At 42.4% G+C, this 20,774-nt stretch overlaps 1 protein-coding gene across 1 annotated transcript in view; it reads right to left on the minus strand.

The window, feature by feature from the left end:
• LOC116989248 (alpha/beta hydrolase domain-containing protein 17B-like) overlaps positions 1–20,774 on the minus strand; it is an 80,023-nt gene that overhangs the window by 35,057 nt on the left and 24,192 nt on the right. The window contains exon 2 of the mRNA XM_033046441.1: positions 5,547–5,741. Coding sequence (XP_032902332.1) covers positions 5,547–5,741 — 195 coding nt within the window. The remainder of the gene's footprint in view (positions 1–5,546; positions 5,742–20,774) is intronic.

Raw genomic sequence — 20,774 nt, forward strand, 5'->3', positions numbered from 1 at the left:
TGTGGAATTCTCTGCCTCAGAGGGCGGTGGAGGCAGGTTTTCTGGATGCTTTCAAGAGAGCTAGATAGGGTTCTTAAAGATGGCGGAGTCAGGGGATATGGGGAGAAGGCAGGAACGGGGGATGATCAGTCATGATCACATCGAAGGGCCGAACGGCTTACTCCTGCACCTATTGTCTAATATACCAAGCATATCTAATACATGTGCTGCACCTGGTGATCGGAGCCTGGCTCTACTGTTGAATGTAATTAGGAATGTAATTTGAGCCTTACCTTATTCATAGCTAATCCAATTTAACGCATAAAGAGTGCATTCACGTGTAAGATACAAGAGAGGCCACAGTATGCACCAGAGTGGACACTTTCAAAGTGAAGAACAGAACAGCTCTGAAGCGGTGGGGGGGGGGGCGGCACACACGCACACACACCACGCACACGCACAAGAGAGAGAGAGAGAGAGAGAGAGATAGCTAGCCAAGGGTGGGTGTTAAATCAAATATGTTGATGGCAGTTCAGAGACTTTTGGATAGGCACATGCAAGGAATAGGGTTATGTCCAGGTGGATAAGTGATGGTCTTAGCATCATGTTCGGCATAGACATTGTGGACAGAAGGGCCTGTTCCTGTGTGGTACTGTTTTACGTTCTATTACGTAATGAACAGACTTCAAAATTACAAAAAACACCCATTTAAGGTAGGGCTTAAAATGCAATTATAACAACAATTTTTTCTTGAATATTTATACCATTTTTACAGCCCTAGTTCATGCTTGTTAAACTTGACCTCTTCTTACATAGCAACTGGTTAAAATACCCATTTAATTCCCATGGAATTCTTAATTAAACATCCATTTAGGGAGACAGAATTGCTTATGTTCCTTTGTTCAAGAATCTTTAATTTAAATCATTAAGGGAAGTGTTCACATTTGCAAATTAGGTCACTCCCATCACAAACTGACAGAAAGGCTTGAGGCAAAATATGCTATTCTGATGTTCATGTAGTTCTCAATAAAGTTATATGCTATTTAAACCGTACTGGAACTGGAGACTAAACATTGCAGAAGCAAATTTTAAATAAAAAGAGAAAATACAAGAAATACCCGGCAGCTCAGATAGTATCCGTAGAGAAGAGAAAAAGTAAATGGCCTCCTTTACAGTGGAGAAACCAAGCATAGATCATGCAACCACTTTGCAAAATGCCTTGGTTCAGTCAGCAAGACTAATTGTGATTCCAGTTGTCAGTCACTAATTTGTCAAACCAGTCCTACCCTGACCTTCTGTTGACAGCGTTTTATACCATTCCGACAAAGCACAATCTAACTTCAAGGAACAGCGTCTCATATTCCAACGTGGCAAATAGTATAGCTCAGGATCCAACATTTTGTATTTGTATGATACTCAGCTGCCCAAGATCGCATCACTTCTCAAACAAAGTTCTCGCCCCTCATGCCAAGTAAATAAATTTCAACCGGTGGGAAAAAGCAGGAGTACAGCAGTTTTCACCCTTTTCCTGTCTCAAACACCAGATTTCTGCTCACGAGTTTAGTTAAAAATTAGTTTCAAGGGCAGGATCGGAAATTATGTTAGATTGTAAACTCTCTCCTCAATGTTCCTTTCTGTCCCACCAACATAAGGATGCAAGCTGTCTGCAAATACAAAGTCAGTCAATTGGCACAGATTTGCTTATAACAAGTCTTAGCTGAGGGATTCCAAGAGAGCTGTAAAAGTTATGATAAAATATGGAACGCTTAGATGTTGCAGCATGACGGTTAAATTTACACTATTAAAATACCACGTATAGAACACAAAAAGGTTTCACAGTTGCTCCTCTGGGGTTAGAATGGAACAATCGCTGTTCCTTCAGGCCACTTGAAGCTAATTTAATCAATTCATAATCTTTCAAAATATAATTAGCCAGGAGGTAAGGATAATGTGTACAGAGGAGGTTGACAGGTGTGTCTTTGAACTTTGATTGCATCAGTTATGTTTAATACAATTTGAAGATTATTTTCCACAGACAAAGCAGGCGCCAGTATACCCCTGGTTGATTGATTTTTTTTTAAATAGCAAGGAGTCACTTTGAACTTTGCCAGCTGCACAGGATATATCCCACTGGAATTACCGAAGAGGAAAAAAATACCTTGCTGATGCCACCAGGAGGATTACCCGAAAATCATGCAAGCCATTATTTTTAATGTATTGATATTTTACATTACATTATCAAAAACAAGGCAGTGTAGGTTTAAGGTGGGAGAAAGGAGCTTTAATGGGGATACAAAGGCAGTGTTTTTTTAAATATACAAAGTAGTTGCTGCAAGTGGATGTGGCAGAATCAGATACAATCATTATGTGTAAGTATTTAAACCGGCACTTTAATGGCTACAACGCAGGCAAAAGGGATTAGTGCAGATGTGCAAAGAAGATCAGCATGGACAAAGTAGGCCGAATGGCCTGGTTCTGTGCTGTGTGGCTGTTTAATGATGTAATTTGGTGTCTCACTCTGATGTTGATGTGTGCCCCATTCTGTACCTACCACAATTTAAATGCCTGTTGTGAATTGCAAATGCAGGTTTAAATACAGAAAACTGCAATAGTGGTGCGCAAGAAACTTTAGCTTGGATTTGACTCCCTTGCAAGTTTCTAGGTCAGCTCAGAGATGGAGATAGAAATCAACCATTGAAACATCCTTCAGCACATTACTTAAATGTGGCCCAACATGATGCCCGGTTAAACAATCTCCTCTGGCTGCATGTGATTCATATCCCTCAATCCTCTGCATATCCACGTGTCTATCTAAAAGCCTTGTAAATCCCACTATCGTATCTACCTCCACCACAGGCTGCAGGCTCCAGGCACCCACTACTCTGTAAAACAAAAACTTCCCTGCATATCTCCTTTAAGTTTTGCCCCTCACCTTAAAGGGCCCGTCCCACTTACGTGACTTTTCAGCACCTTCAAGCTTGGGGCACTCGCCTGAAAATCCGCGAGGTGGATCGGCCGTCAGCGATGAAACCGCGAGCTGGATAGACCATCAGCACACACGCGCACATCGCAAAGGCGGGGGCCAGGGAAAGCGAGGGAACGCTGTCTGAAATTCACATGGTGCAAAGCCATGGTGATACCCGCGATGAACAGGAAGGTTAAAGACAGCTAGCATAGTGTACGGTAAATCCTTTAAAAGAGCGGGGGGGGGGGGGGGGGGGAAAGAAGAAAGAAGGGGGGGAAAGAAGGAGTGGAGACACTTTTAAGAGGCCAGACAACTATTAATAAGCCAGAGATACACAGCTGTGAAGTTTAGCGGGGATTTAACATTACCGGTCTGTTTTCCTTGGTTCTATAAACTCGTGCTTATGTTTTTTCCCCCGCATGAGCCAATTAAAATGCTTGGTCAGCAAAGGAGATTACCTATGGCTACCTCGACTACCTATAACTACATGGCGACCCCGCTACCATTGCACTACGAGTTCAAAATAATCGATTTTCTCCATGCCGACCAATTTTTACTTGCAGAACAATTTTCATCTTCTTGAAAAAAATTTCCTCAACCAAACTGAGGCTGCGAGTATGCGGGAACTTCTTTCGAGCATGAAGGAGAGTTACGGTGACCTACGACCACGTGTCGACCGTTAACTCTCCTAAACTTGCAAATTAGGTCGCCATAGTGGGACAGGCCCTTAAAGCTATTCTCTCTAGTGCTTGACATTGCCAAAGCATTGACTACACCTCCACACCTCCTATGAGGAATCCATCCCTCAATTTCACCATCGTTGCTGCAAAATGAGACTTGTTACACTACGACATCAGAGTAAACCGTGTTTAATCTTTAGTAAACACGGTTTCCCCCCTGTTGATGGGTCCCTCAGCCATGTCACCTCTATGTCCTGCAGTTCTGCTCTCAATTCCCCTCCCCCGAGACATAGTAAGGATAGAATTTCCTTGGTCCTTGCCTTTTACCCCACCAGCCTCTACATCCAACACATCTTTCACTAAGGGGAACATCATCTATTGCATCCGCTGCTCTAGATGTCAGCTGATCCACGTCGGTGAGACCAAGCGTAGGCTTGGCGATCATTTCGCCGAACACCTCCGCTCGGTCTGCAATAACCTACCAGATCTCCCGGTGGCTCAGCACTTCGACTCACCCTCCCATTCCGAATCCGACCTTTCTGTCCTGGGCCTCCTCCATGGCCAAAGTGAGCACCACCGGAAATCGGAGGAGAAGCACCTCATATTTCACCTACATCAGTCTGAAGAAGGGTTTCGGCCCGAAACGTTGCCTATTTCCTTCGCAGCATAAATGCTGCCGCACCCGCTGAGTTTCTCCAGCACTTTTGTCTACCTTCGATTTTCCAGCATATGCAGTTCCTTCTGAAACATCTTTCCCTGATATTTCCATCACCTTCAACATGATTCCACCCACCCATGGTCACATCGTCCCATCCAGACCCCTTTTCACCTTCTTCAGGGACCCCCCCCACCACCCCCACCATTTTAACTCCCTTCCCATTCCCGTACTGGCTTTTCCATCCCAGGCTACCTTCATTGCCAAAGTGAAGCAACACAAACTGGAGAAACAGCATCGTGTATTCTGATTTTGTAGTCTTCATTTTGGAAACTCTAATTTTCTCTCCCTATATCCCAGCACCTTAACAGACTTTATAACTCAATAGACAAACAATAGACAATAGTTGCAGGAGTAGGCCATTCAGCCCTTCGAGCCAGAACCGCCATTCACTGTGATCATGGCTGATCACATTCAGCACCCCGTTCCTGCCTTCTCACCATATCCCCTGACTCCACTATCTTTAAGAGCTCTACCCAACTCTCTCTTGAAAACATCCAGAGAATTGGCCTCCACTGCCTTCTAACGCAGAGAATTCCACAGATTTACAACTCTTTGGTGAAAGTTTTTCCTCATCTCTGTTCAAAGTAGCCTACCCCTTATTCTTAAACTGTGGCCCCTGGTTCTGGACTCCCCCAACATCAGGAACACGTTTCCTGCCTCTAGCGTGTCCAATCCCTTAACAATCTCATGTTTCATTAAGATCCCCTCTCATCTTCTAAATTCCAGCGTATACAAGCCCATTCGCTCCATTCTATCGACATATGACAGTCCCGGCATCCCGGGAATTAACCTTGTGAACCTACGCTGCACTCCCTCAATAGCAAGAATGTCCTTCCTCAAATTTGGAGACCTAAACTGCACACAATACTCCATGTGTGGTCTCACTAGGGCCCTGTACAACTGCAGAAGGACCTGTTTGCTCCTCTCCTTAACTTCTCAAGTTATGAGGGCCAACATGCCATTCGCTTTCTTCATTGCCTGCTGTACTTGCATACTTACTTTCAGTGAGTGATGAACAAGGACCCCCAGATCTCTTTGTACTTCCCCTTCTCCCAACTTGATACCATTCAGAGAATAACTGTGTTTTTGCCACCAAAATGGATAACCTCAAACTCAAAATACAGGAGCCCGCAGCAAAACGAGAATTTTTTACTTCAAGTATTGATCTCCTACAAGGTTCAGTAATACATTTAGTAAAGCCTACCTGGTCCTCAATGCCTGCCATGCGGCATCAATATCTGCATACAGATTCTTTTCAGAAGGCTTCCCATTGCTGACTCCATACCCTGAGTAGTCATAGGAGAAGATATTACAGTTGATCCTGGTGCCAAGACCGATGTAGAAACTGCTCATCTGACCCAAATCCACTGCATTCCCATGGGAGAAGAGAAGGGTGAACCTGGAAGCAAAAAGGAACATATTTAGAAGCTGATATTAATGTGCTTTTATTAGCGCTAGCCTCTGAGGTGCATAGGATCTACAGGGAACACTTGTATTTTTGTACACACTTTGGGGAACATTATTTAAATAATGAGATGGGGATTACTGAAGCAGATATGTGACATAGCTGAATTTAATTGTGCCCCAAAGAGCAGGTTGTTCACAATGTCATACAACTAGGATGAAGTTACTATCCTTCCAAATTTATTGATCCAGGGCATCCAGAAATTGAAAACTAATATCCAAGTCTGTTAGGAAAAAATAAAACTAATCAATGCATTGATAAAATACCTTTTTGCAAACATTTGCATCTCGTAGTTAGAATAATGTTGAACTTGGGGAAAAAAAGTTGTCTGTTTGTCTTTATTCATCTGCTGTGCTGCTGCAAGTAAGAACTTCATTGTTCAATTCGGGACATATAACAATAAAACACTCTTAACTCTTGAACTAGCCAAATACTTTTTTGTAAATCTGAATCTCCAGTTCCTCGTGTCTCCATCAGAACCTACTCATTTTTCAATTGTTGCAGGCATAGGGGTTGCGGAAGGCATGCAAAGAAATCTCCAGGAAAACATGCAGTCATATCTTAGGGCTTTAAAAATTAAAGTATAAGAGACACTCAAACTGTTCTGTAGTACCTACCTATCCATTCGACAAATCCATTCTTAAATGAAAAAACAGGCATCTAAGTTATTCCATGTTAACTATTTGTTCTTCGACAAATTCTGCACGATTTGCTGAATATTTTCAGTGTTTAAATTTATTTCAGATTTCTAGCATCTCCAGTTATTTGTGTAAAGGAGAAATAGAGCACTAAATAGAGCTAGACAGGGCTCCTGTAAACACACAGCTTTGACCTAATAATGCAATATTTTTCCTTGTAATGTCCATTCATATGAGTATAAATTTGCAGGAATTACTGCTTTGAACACTGGAATATTGTAAAACAACAGCAAAATAATCCCCAAATTTGCATCCCGTTTAGTCTGTCTATCAATAATCATGTAGATCACTATCACTAGTAGCATTTTGTTTGCAGATTTATTAGTCATTAACATCACAACAAAGGGCTGTTATAACTGTTTATTATTCGTGCACGTGGCATTTATGATGGCTTATTCTAATGACTGATTTAGTCTTCCATTTACATTAAATGTCCTGTAAATAATAAACCCCGATTTCCAAGTACACAGGCCCAACGACTTCCCAGCACACCATCCATAGTCAACGAACAAATTATGAGGTGCTCAGCTCCTGGACACAGACACTTCATGTAGTATTTTTGCTTCTGGCCTTCAGGCACACAGAGATTAGTTAGTAGCATGCAACATTGGCATGGAGTTTTCATGTCTTGAAGAGGCCACAATTTACAATCTATTCAGCACTGACATAGATTGGGCAGTAAAATGGTGAAGCAGGAGAATTGCTATCTTACAGTGCCAGAGACTCGGGTTTGATCCTGACTATGGGTCGTGTCTGTACGGAGCTTGTACATTCTCCCTGTGACCGCATGGGTTTTCTCAGGTTGCTCCGGTTTCCTCCCACATTCCAAAGATGTGCAGGTTTATAGGTTAATTGGCTTTGGTAACATTGTAAATTGATAGAATTGAATTGAATCCTTTATTTGTCATTCAGACCTTTCGGTCTGAACGAAATGTTGTTGCCTGCAGCCATACATGTAATAATAACAACACACAATAAACACAAATTAACATCCACCACAGTGAGTTCGCCAAGCACCTCCTCACTGTGATGGAGGCAAAAGTCTTAGAGTTACTGTCTCTTCCCTCCTCTTCTCCCTCTGCGCTGAGGCGATACCCCACCGGGCGATGGTAAGTCAGTCCCGCGGTTCAAGCTCCGCGGCCCGGGGGTGGTCGAAGCTGCCGCCCTCCAGTCCAGCGGACGCAGCTGTTGCCACGGGAGCTCCAGAAAACAGGCACCAGCCTGTGACCTGCGAGCCCCCGACGATGTCGTCCACTGGCCCGCTGCCGGCCCCGGATTCAGGCCGCCGCCGCCAGAACGCCGCCTCAGCCACCGTCTCCGCCCCGCACCGGGCCGCCCACACGGGAGCGCATTCCATCCGGGACCCAGGCCGCCCACACGAGAGAGTCTCAGCCCTGGCCGCCCACACAAGAGCGTCTCAGCCACGCACCGGGCCGCCCACACGAGAGCGCATTCCAGCCGGGAGCCGGTCCGCCCACACGGCAGCACCTTCCAGCCGGTAGCCGGGCCGCCCACACAGGAGTGTCTCAGCCCCGCGCCGTCCGCCCTCACCGGAGCGCCGAGTTGTGCCGCTGCCCGGACGTCACCGCAGCTCGAAGACGGCCAGCCTCGCATTGGTGAGTCCTGGCTGGCTCTACCTCCGGAGCCTCGAGGTCAGTCGCAGGTTGGAGGCCGCCAGCTCCGCCATTAGGCCTCGGCTCAGGCGGGGGAAGAGAAGGGGGATACGACAATAAAGTCGCATTCCCCCGAAGGGAGAGACAGAAAGCCCTGTTTCAGCCCCCCCCCACACACATAACACAACCTAATAACCAAAAGTTTAACTGAACTAGACAAAGAAAACACAAAAAAAGTAAAAACAGACAGACTGCGGGCGAGCCGCAGCCGTTTCACAGCGCCGCCACTTCCGGAATGGCGTGTAAAATAACCTCGTGTGTAGGATAGTGTGCGGGCTGATTGCTGGTCTGCGCACACTCGGTGGGCCGAAAGGGCCCGTTTCTGCACTGTACTTCTAAAGTCTAAAGTGAAGATGTGTGCTGCAATCTTTGTGTTACCATTCCAATATAAAACATTTATCACATTTCTTCAGCCAGTTCTTCACGTAAATGAATAGACCAATAACAGACGTGTTTTACCACAAAAAAAAATAAAAGAAAGAATGCCGAGATAGAATTACTTCTTAAACCCACCCTGAAACACATGCATCTGCCATTCAATCCAATTGCTAATTTAACTCATTTGGTATCTCCCTGACAGAATCATTCCCTTCGTTTTTCCTGTTTCCCCATAATCCTCCTTTGTTTTCTTGTTTTCTCTCTTTCCTAGTTCCAAAGAAAGGTGGGGGACCTAAAACATTCATAGTTCCTTTTTTCACAGTTGCTATCTGATCTAGGCTTTACCAACATTTTCTATTATAGTTTTAGTTTAGTTTAGAGATACAGCGTGGAAACGCGCTCTGGCACACCGAGTCTGCACTGACCGGCAAACCCCGCACATTAACACTATCCTACACTTTTATTTTAGGATTTCCAGGACCCGTAGATTTTTGATTTTCATTTACCAAATCATCACCGTCTTCATCTCCAGAAGCTCAACAGGACATCGTGCAAATACAAAAAAGATTTAAATACCCACAATTCACATGACTGAACCATTTTGATTCATGGCTTCAAAGGAAACTCTTTTAGGTTGCGAATACCGAGAGCTAGAACAGGTCTGAAGAAGGGGCTCGATCGCAAACGTTACCTCTTCCTTTTCTCCAAAGATACTGCTTGACCCGCTAAGTTACTCCAGCATTGAGTCTACCTTTGGTGTAAATCGGCACCGGCAGTGTCTTTTCACCCATGAGCCAGAACACATATCACAGCAAATATAATCTGTATATCTCTTCATAGAATAAAACCCAATATCTCCTTCAAATTTAGAAACCAACCAAAAGTGGTCTGAAGGGTCTCAAGCCAAAACACCACCTATTTGTTTTCACTAGAGAAGCTGCCTGACCTGCTGAGTTACTCCAGATTTGACTAAACATTTAAGACAACAGAATTAATATAGAAGCAACATGGGAGTTCAAGGAGGGAATCCCAGAGTTTAGAAGTGGAGCAATTAAAATCAGGTATGTATAAAAACAGTGGATCTTTCAGAATGATGCACAGAATGATGAAGAAGAGACCTCCAAAAGGATTTGAAAAAATGCTAAGAATTTTTAAAAGAAGCCTTTTTGGGCTGGATGCTGATCTACATTCATGATAGGTGATATGGTGCTGGGAAATAAGCTACAGAGTTTTAGATCAATACAATGTCAAAGGCTTCAAGAAATGAATGGGGATAGAGAAGATGACAAGACCAATCATGAAAAAATGCTGAAGATGGGTTAATTACATCCCTTTATCAAAGAATTGGCCCAAAACGTTAACTCTGTTTTTCTCCATCAATGCTACGTAGCCAAGTATTACCACTTAGGTAATAAAGGAACTGCAAATGCTGATTTACCAAATTAAAATGCCGGATTAACAGCATCTCCAGAGAACATGGACAAAGGTCAAGGACATTCTTCAATCTGAATAAGGGTCCCGATCCAAAATATCACCTATCCATGTTCTTCATAGATGTTGCCTAACTCGCTGCGTTACTCCAGCATTTTGTGTCTTTATTTCTAACATCTCTTGTTTTTATTGAATCACATGGGATGTGTAGCATTAATAAAGGACATTTTGTCACTATAGTAGGGTGGCACGGAGGCTTAACGGTAGAGTGCATGCCTTAGAGCACCAGAGACTCAGGTTCGATCCTGTCCACGGGTGCTGGCTGTATGGATTTTGTACGGTCTCCCAGTGAACTGCAAATGCTTTCTCCGGGAGCTCCGGTTTCCTCCCACACTCCAAAGACAGGGTTATAGGTTATAGGTTTGGTAAAATTGTAAAAATAGTCAGTAGTGTTAGTGTACAGGGTGATCACTGGTTGGCACTGATTACATGGGCCAAAGGGCCTGTTTCCCAGCTGTATCTCAAAACAAAACTTGAAAGTAGAAAACTTTGTCGATGCATTCCATATGCGATTTGAAAAGGAAAAGAGTTGGCATATCAAGGCATTCAGGGATTCGTGGATGAATGGAATTTGCAGATAGATGGCAGTTTTCAAGGACGGGGTGGGTCAGTACAAGTTTTTTTTCTTTTTTAAAGGGTTGGTAGGACAATTTAAGAGAAAAGAGGTAATTATGAGCAATGAACAGGAAGCAAGTAGAGGAATTTTATGGCACTTGTTACCCAGCAGTTTGGTGATGAAGGCACATTGATTAATCTGAAGTGTCCTGTCGCATTTTGGAGGCATAAGCACAGAGACAAATGCTGTTGTGCACTTGTGCTGCACCCAATCACGTCACAGGTTACGCAAGATGCTGAATGGGCTGCCACACATCTATTCATTAAGATGGATTCATTATACGCAAATATTTATTTAATTACTGCAACTGTCAGTGCAATATTTGATGGTCAGCACAAAACAATCTATGCAGGATGAAAAGCGATGGTGTAGTGGATTTTGAATTAATTTTAAATTCATGCAGGCCATAAAACTCGAGTGGAACGTACAACTGCTCTTTAACAATGTGACATCAAGTGAAAAAGCAATCATTTATCGCCAATTAAAAGGAACCAATGACTGATCTACTATTAGAAACATCAATAACCCTGTCAGATTAATTCTAAGCACAAGATCTTGAAATCCCCACTGCATTCCCGCAAGACTCGCAACAAACAGTAATGACGCAACATGCCAGGATTTAATGCGACTTCGCAACAAACCCCTTACAATTGGGAATGTAATGATTATTTTAATCAGAATTATTATCCTGCAAGGATTTGAGGACATTGCCTGTGATTCTCTTCATTTCTCAGGAGTTTATTTCAATACCAGGTTTGGAGAGAAAGTAAATAATAATAATAACTTTATTTATAGAGCACTTTAAAAACAACCACAGTTGCAACAAAGTGCTGTACATGACTAATCATGGACAAGAAATTATTACATAACAATAAAAACATTAAACGAAAGAGTAAAAACAACAAAATTAAAAACATTAAAAGCACTAAAAACAGGAGCAAAGTCTCAAGCAGTGTCAAAAGCCAAGGAATATAAATGTGTTTTAATACTGGTTTTGAAGATGGACAGAATGCCTGTCTGATGTGCAACGGCAGGGTGTTCCAGAGTGCCGGAGCAGCAACAGAGAAGGCTCTATCCCCTCTGAGCTTCCGCTTAGACCTCGGTACCTCCAGGAGCAGCTGATCAGCTGACCTGAGGCACCGGGCAGGAGCGTATGGGTGGAGCAGTTCAGAGAGGTAAGGCGGGGCGAGCCCATTTAGAGATTTAAAAACAAATAAAATAATTTTAAAATGAACTCGAAAGTGCACCAGGAGCCAGTGGAGGGAGGCCAGAATTGGCGTTATGTGTTCCCTCTTTCGAGTTCCAGTTAAAAGGCGAGCAGCCGCATTTTGAACCAACTGGAGACGAGCCAGTGAAGATCGTTGAACTCCAAAATAGAGTGCGTTACAGTAATCCAGCCTAGATGTAATAAAGGCATGGATTACTGTTTCAAAATGCTGCCGCTCGAGAATGGGCTTCACCTTTACCAGCTTCCTTAGGTGAAAGAAGCTGGACTTAACCACCGTGCCTATTTGATGATCTAATTTAAAATCACTGTCCATCCTAAAACCTAGGTTTAAAACTGTTGGCTTCACGTACCGTGCCAGTGGACCCAAGTCAACAAGGGGAGGTTCACGGCAGCCATTGGGGCCAAACAATATCACCTCTGTCTTCTTTTCATTAAATCCTAGAAAGTTTAGGGCCATCCAGGACTTAATGTCCTCAAGACATGACAGAAGTGATTTGACAGAAAAGGCGTCTTCCTTCCTCAGCGGCATATATAGTTGGCTATCATCAGCATAACAATGAAAAGAGATGCCATGCTTTCTAAGAATGGAACCCAGAGGAAGTAAGTATAGTGAGAAAAGCAGGGGCCCTAAAATTGAGCCCTGTGGAACCCCATATGACAGAGGAGCGGAGGAGGATTCAAAACCAGCAAGGCTTACACACATGGTTCTGTCTGCCAGATAGGACCTGAACCATCCCAGGGCACTGCCACAGATGCCCACTAGGTGCTGTAACCGAGATATTAAGATACCATGGTCCACTGTATCAAAGGCGGCAGATAGGTCCAGCAGGACAAGAACCACATAATTACCAGAATCATTTGCTATAAAGTAGCAATGGAATCAAATTTTGTACAGATGGCTACGATACAAAGTAATCAGTCACATATTAATTCATTAAACCATGCACAGCCCCACTGTAGACATTACCAGAATGACACTTCAATGTTTCCCAACTTTTAAACGATACTCATTAAGGCAGCTGATACCTCAGCTCAATCTCGGCTTTCTCGCCTCTTCAAGTGCCAAATCTATAATTTAGCATAGCCCAAGCCTACATTATATTTTTGGTAAACAGTAAACTAACACGAGCCCTAATCCATTCCTCCCAGATTTACAGTAATCAGTGTCACAAATCCAATGAAAGAGGCGAGGCCTTCTTATTTATCATCATCATCTTCGAAAACATCAACGAGCCTTATAATGCTATGTATGACAGTGATCGCAACGTCTAGCGAAGTGTGGATGGCCGATGGCTCGCTAGGAGTTCATCCACCCTTTGACAGGTCTTGTTTTTGGTTCTGCTGGAGGGCCACAGCCCACTCCTCACCTGGCAAACCAGGTGGGGGAGACGGTTTAGTCGCCGACTATCTGATCACGGAGCAGGCAGGTTACATGGTACCCGTGGCTGGGGAAACTCCCCCTGACCTGACATATTTAACTCTACTTGTAAAAGGTCCTAGTACTTTGGAGAAAGATTTATAGCTCTGATGCACTAAATGTATGTCTCCAGGCACAATTGTCCCTGCTATCAGTGATTACATGGGCTCTATTTGGATCATTTCCATGATACATTGATGAAAAGTATTGCTGCACGAGTATCTCACTGCATTGTCAACTTAACATTGTTGTAACAGATCGTGATGGCATAATTGCAAGTTAAGTCATTGTTGCAATTTTTTCCCCCAAAAAGAAAATTCTCTTTCCAGAGAAATTTTGTTCTCAACAATTTGGGGTCACCCCTAACTTTGAGTATATTCTGACAGAAAAATACAGTTCCCAGAGCCATTCATTTGGAACTTAGAACCAAGCCAGTTGTATGTGGGAATGGAATGCTACAAGCATGATTAGTCTTTCATCATGCTATTTTATGCTGGAGTGAACTACATGCAATGCACTCCTGGCCTTACCATAGTTAATTGATTATTCGTCTCAATGTTTTTAATTGTACAGCAATGAAAATAAGAGAACAGATCATTTGAGCCGAGCATCAGTAAAATGCTGGACACAAATTATCTGTAAAAGTAATAATTGCCAGATAGCTTCAGAATCTTTGTCATAATGCTTTAAAACAATTTTGCTGTTTCCTCGCACAAAAGACTATACAATACAACTTGCATAACAGCAGAACAGGAAAGTCAGTCAACTATATCACCATTCTACCTTTTACCATGCAGTCCCCACACCCCCAGTTCCGAAGAAATGTTATCAACAATGTGTTTGGTTCCCTCTCCACAGGTACTATCTCACCATCTTTGCACTGGCTCCCTGTGTGTAAGAGGATAGATTTTAAAATTCTGTTACTGACCTACAAGGCACTGAATGGTCTAGGTCCAAAATACATCTCTGACCTACTTGTTGTATATGATTCGCCTAAACTCCTCAGGTCTTCAGGGACAGGTTTACTGTGTTCCCAGGGTCAGAACTAAAAAGGCTGAAGCAGCATTCGGTTTTTATGCTCCACACCTGTGGAACAAGCTCCCTGAACACCCGAGGTGTGCACAGACTGTAAGCGCATTTAAATCAGGCCTAAAAACACTGTTGTTTACTATAGCTTTTCCATAACCCGACATGCAGGTAATCTTAACCGTCCAATTTTAACCCTTTTATGTGCTTTTTAAAATCGTTTTATTGTTTCATTGACGTTGTTTTATTATTCATACATTTGTCATATTGCTTATTTTGCAATTTTTAATTATTGACTATTTTATTTTTTCTTTCCTGTAAAGCACCTTGAATTGCTGTTTGCACGAATGGTGCTATACAAATAAATTTGCCTTGCCTTGCCTTGCTGAACAAATCCAGCATTTTGCTTCCTTTGTACTACAGATTTTTAGTGATCTTAGTATTTAGCTTTCAATTACAAATTAACTTCTGCTATCTCACATCAAAAGGGTGCTTTTACACTGGGTATGTTAACATAAAAACTTTATTAGTAAAACTAAGTTAGTAAAAGCAGTGTGTAAACTGACAATTTCCAAAATCTAATGCGTTTCAAATATTTACAAATTTACTTTGCATATAAAATAGCTTAACTTCTAATTGGAATTTGCTGATGAAATTATTATGTATGAATTTGTTTTAAATTTTAAATTGACACATTTTATCACAATAAGTGGTGCAGCACAGCAGTGCAGTGTTAGAGTTGCTGCCTGACAGCGCCATAGACCCGGGTTCGATCCTGACTATGGGTGCTGTCTGTACGGAGTTTGTATGTTCTTCCCCATGATCACGTGGGTTTCAACTTGTTTCCTCCCACGTTCCACAGGTTTGTATGCTAATATAAAATGTTGTATACATTTGGCTAAAATGTAGTGTTAAATGTATAAGTAGCGAACGATGCAGTCTTAGTCTTCTATATGAAGAGCATTACCTACAATTGTTATATGTGATACCATGAAAGATCAATTTCTTATGCTGAATACTCTAGTGCCTGCTGTTTGTTTAAAGCGTTAGTGCCACTGAAATGGCTGCAGCAAGATCATGATGAAGAATAATAACTTTCCATGTGTCACTTCAGAGTTATCACTGGAGGATTTCCTGTTTAAAACATGATCCTTTTACAAGGGGATTTTTCTTGCTGAGTGGAGAGAGCAAGCAGAGCATGAAATGGAGCAAACACATTTAACAAATTAATTTTAAATAAAAATAAATCATGCAGTATGTTATTTGGTACCAGACAAGGCCTTCTTCTGTAGATCTGACTATATCATTTAATGAAGGATCACCATTAGAACAAGTATTGAACTTCAAATATCTTGGTGTTTGGCTCGACCCAACGCTTTCATTTACGCAGCATAGTGAGACGATTACTAAAAAACTCAGCTGTAATCTAGCTATTCTTTACCGCCATATAAATTGTTTCACCTTTCAGATGAGAAAAAGAATTGTCTCTCAACTACTACTACCAACACTGGATTATGCTGATATTGTCTATCAGAATACATTCGATACACATCTTCAACCCCTCAATGTAGTTTATAATAGTCTTTGCAGATTTATTTTACGGTGTCCATATATAACTCACCACTGTCCTATGTACGAAACACTAAACTGGTTATCCCCCCACGCTCGAAGATGCTACCACTGGTTCCAGTTCATCTTTAAATGCATCCATCTCAATTACCCTTCTTATTTAAAACAAGACCTATTGTTGACTTGGGTCCACTGGCATTGTCCGTAAAGCCAACAGTTTTAAACCTGGGTTTTAGGATGGACGGTGATTTTAAACTAGATAAACAAATAGGCGCGGTGGTTAAGTCCAGCTTCTTTCACCTATGGAAGCTGGCAAAGGTGAAGCCCATCCTCGAGCGGCAGCATTTTGAAACAGTAATCCATGCCTTTATTACATCTAGGCTGGATTACTGTAACGCACTCTACTCTGGAGTCGCACAAGCTTCATTGGCTCGTCACCAGCTGGTTCAAAATGCTGCCGCTCGCCTTTTGACCGGAACTCGAAAGAGGGAGCACATTACGCCAATGTTGGCCTCCCTTCACTGGCTCCCAGTGCACTTTCGAGTTCATTTTAAAATTCTTTTATTTGTTTTCAAATCGTTGAATGGGCTCGCCCCGCCTTACCTCTCTGAGCTGCTCCACCTATATGCTCCTGCCCGGTGCCTCAGGTCAGCTGATCAGCTGCTCCTTGAGGTACCACGGTCTAAGCGGAAGCTCAGAGGGGATAGAGCCTTTTCTGTTGCTGCTCCGGCACTTTGGAACACCTTGCCGTTGCACATCAGACAGGCCCCCTCATTGTCCATCTTCAAATCCTCCCTAAAAACTCAATTTTTATTCTCTGGCTTTCGACACTGGCTGAGTCATTGCTCCTGTTCTTAGTGCTTTTAATGTCTTTTAATTTTTACTGTTTTTAGTCCTTCGTTTTACGGTTTTTAATGGTTTGTAATAACTTTTTGTCCATGAGTTCTCATGTACAGCACTTTGTGGCAACTGCGGTTGTTTAAAGCGCTTTATAAATAAAGTTTATTATATTATTATTATTATTATTAGCATACACACCCTCATATTCACTAAGACATATTCAGCAACCCTTCTTTTTCATTCCAAGAACTAACAAAGAAATTGGGAGACGTGCATTTAAATTCAAAGCTCCTTCTGACTGGAACACTCTGCCTAGTACCATAAGAACTATTAGCTCATTTCGTCTATTTACCCTTCCTTATAAAACCATGTACCTGTTTCTAGTATTAGAGTCTTCGAGCTCCTTTATCTAGCTTGCTCTGTGTGTGATCATTTGGCATAACTATTGTATATGCATGGCCAATACACTTATGTATTACATAGTGTATTGCATAGTGTAACAAGGTCTTATATTGTATTATGTCACAATATCATGAAATAATATATCATGTAATAATGTTGATAGTATGTATTAACGTACGATGTATGATAGGTGGTATATGGTATTATGCATCAACATTATGCTGTAACACATAACTATTATTATTATTGGATATGTAAAGCCAATTAACAATTGTTATAAACTATAACAAGTGGGGATGGAAGGGTTTTGGGATTGGTGTGTGGGTAGGTGGGTCAATGAGAGCCTCTATGTATGTTATGTCTTGTGCTGTATGTTCTATGTTGGACCCCCTCGAAAACGAGATGACTGTCCATCTCAAGGGGTTATCCATGAATAAACTTGTTTCACTTGTTTCACATGGAGAACATAGAGATGGATTTTGTACACCACGCCAAAAAAAATGCTTGAATACACTTCATAAAAACATTCATATTTTAGCACTCTCCCAGTCAGACCCTTCATGTACTGGAGTCTTACTCCCAATGCACACTTCCCTCCATTTGGCTGCTATGGAGAGGAGAATGCCCACTTCATTGCAGAATGTGGATTTACTAAGAGGATGTAGAGAAGTGTCATTGTCTTAGTTCATCCCAAGCAGCTGGGCTATTTGCCAGGGACATACTCAGAGATGGGCGCCAAGTCAAGTGCTGCTGGAAGACCATCATTTCAGTGAAAGGCACTCTTTGGTCTGCCCAAAACTGGTTGGTCTTCCAGCACGATGAGATATCCGCAAGGAATGTTGCCAACCAGCACATTCCAGACTGCAGGAATTAGTGCTGAGGGAAGCACTGAAGCTTGGTGCAGACAACTCCAAGGCTCCAAGGGGGAAAACCATAATCTAGAATCTTTCCAACAATGGACATTGAGTGGCTGAGTCTGTTAGGGACAAACTTCAAACAACGGAATGAGTCTCACCTCAGGGTGCCACATGAATGGCAATGTAAAGAGAAAAAGGGAGGTGCTAACATTACTGGGGGCAACACGAGCAATATGGAACGTATAGATACCAAGAATGTAGTTTTGCAGTTTTTGCACTGTGTATATTGAAAAATCACAAATAAAGTTCATATTTGAAATTCTTTAAGTCACGTTTTAGCACCGTTATTAACCAATATCTCCATTTTAAAATTCCCATTCATATTTTCAAATGTCTCTAAAACCTCAACCAACCATACTTTAGCAAAATCCTCCAGCCCGACATTTGTTTAAAAAAAAAATCTGCCATCATCCAACCGTCTTACGGTCAAATCCATTATTGAATTAGTCCATTATCTGCAGCCCTACCATCATTTGACAAAGTACTCTGGAAATCCCCCTGAAAACTCCCCTCTGTGGAAGAGATAAACCCCATCTCTGTGGCACAAAACCTTTATTTGACAATATTGCTCTAATCTCTCCTGTGTAACATAAGAGAACAGTACAGCCTGGGAATAGGCCATTCGGCCCACAGCGTGTTTCCACCCAAACTTGTTCCAGAACTCCCTTGCAAACATTACACTACATTCGTTCAGCATATTTTTGTTGAAACGATGCACTTGTCTCATGACCCACACAATGTGGGCAAGTGGAAGAAAGCAAATAATGCACAGCCAACATAAGGTACCAGTATTTCCGCAGACTGACCCATGGTGGTTGGTGCTAGGATCCTCTTGTCATTATCTGCAGCAGCTTCACATTTTCTCCATCTGTTCCTTGACAGAGTATTGCTGTGTAAGTTGCATTAAGCTCCAATCACCTTGGATGCGTAGATTGGCCATCAATTCATACCCCTGCTCCTGCATGAATTAACAGATACAGAGGGATATCCTTTTTAGGCAGAGCCCTGGTACTGTTCCTCTGCCTAAAGGCACCATAGGTAGATGAGGTTTAGAACTTAATAGGTCTCAAACAAGAAGCAATTACTGCCAATTAAACATGACCTAACTAAACACAAATCTGTTAATTTATCCATGCCATTCTGAATTGGGTTTAGGCTGCAGGGCAGCTTTATAAAACAGCAGCAAATGAACAATTCACAGATGTCACAACTTTCTATCCCAATTCTACAACTGCCCTAACACTGAAGATGAATATAGTCCAAAAAACTAAAAACGGCAACTGACAGATTTTAATCTTTGGTATCGGGAAAGCTTTGTCTGCAGTAGTACAGACCAAACCACATAACAGGCCAACCCACCTCTGCTGATGTCCTTTGCCTCATTATGTACAAATATACAAATAATGTTGTATTTATTACACACATTTCCCTCACTATTAAACAGGATAAAATCTATTGAGGAAATAACCTTTCAAATGGATGCAAAAACACGTTGGCCTGAGGGTCAGCAGTTCCATGGAGGATCATTGGGCAGCTACAGGTCATATAGCAGCACATCATGGACTTATGCCCTCACACACTGCAGTGCCCTTAAAGCTCCCGGCGAGCTGCGGCCTTACCTCAACAGCAGGCCTGAATCGCCCGCTGCGGGACCAGGAACCCCCCCTGGAGTCGTTTGAGGCTTGTCTCCTGCTTAATCTTGACGACCGGGAACCTGGGTGGAGTCAGTGATGAATGCTGGATATAGGGTGATGGTGATAGCCAGAGGAGAGGATAGGTGCCATTATGACAACGGACCTTCAAGGCCAAGATAAGAGTGCACTCTTATGAACCTTAAAACTGTGTGCACACCATAAAAAGTGGTGACGCTGTGTGTGCTTTTGGTGAAGTCTACTATTACATTACTATCATTGCACTTTTGTACTTATTTATGATTGTGCTTATCTATAGTATGATTTTACTGGATTGTATGCAAAAACTACAAATTTCACTGTACTTAGGTACAGGTGACAATAAAGTATCATCATCATCAAGTTGGTTTCCTTATTATGGACAAAATGCTGGAGGGGACATGCAGCATCTCTGGTGAGAAGGAATGGGTGACATTTTGGGTGGAGATACTTCTTCAGACTGATGTTTTCGGAGTGGGAGATAAGGAAGTGTAAGGTGAGAAAACAGGACAAGGGGAATGCGATCAAAGGGAATGTAGAATAGATCATTGTTAACTGGGAGAAGGTAACAACAAAGCAGAGATAAACTGTACTCGGAGGCAGTCAGACTGGTCAGAGAACTGGGGAGGGATGGAGAGAGAGGAAAAGCAAGGGTTACTTGAAGTCAGAGAAGTCTATGTTCATACCGCTGGGGGGTAAGCTGCCCAAGTGAAATATGAGGTGCTGTTCCTCCAATTTGTGCTGGGCCTCACTCTGACAGTGGAGGCCCAGCACAGAAAGGTCAGTGCGGGAATTGGAGTGAGTGTTAAAGTGTTTAGCAACCAGGAGATCAGGTAGGTTTAAGCAACAATGAGACTTACTATTGAGTTCCATGATACCCAATGCAGAATTCAGTGACGGGATCTTAAGCTCTTGAGCTGGAGGACTGGATATGCTTCACATCTTGCCCCTTTGTGACTGGCACATCTAACATAACACTACTCATTTGAAAGGGATGAGTTTCAGAACCACACTAAAAAAATGAATGATCAACGGTTTAGTC

This window comes from Amblyraja radiata, chromosome 29 (assembly GCF_010909765.2).
Source record: "Amblyraja radiata isolate CabotCenter1 chromosome 29, sAmbRad1.1.pri, whole genome shotgun sequence".
Classification (NCBI taxonomy): Eukaryota; Metazoa; Chordata; class Chondrichthyes; order Rajiformes; family Rajidae; genus Amblyraja; species Amblyraja radiata.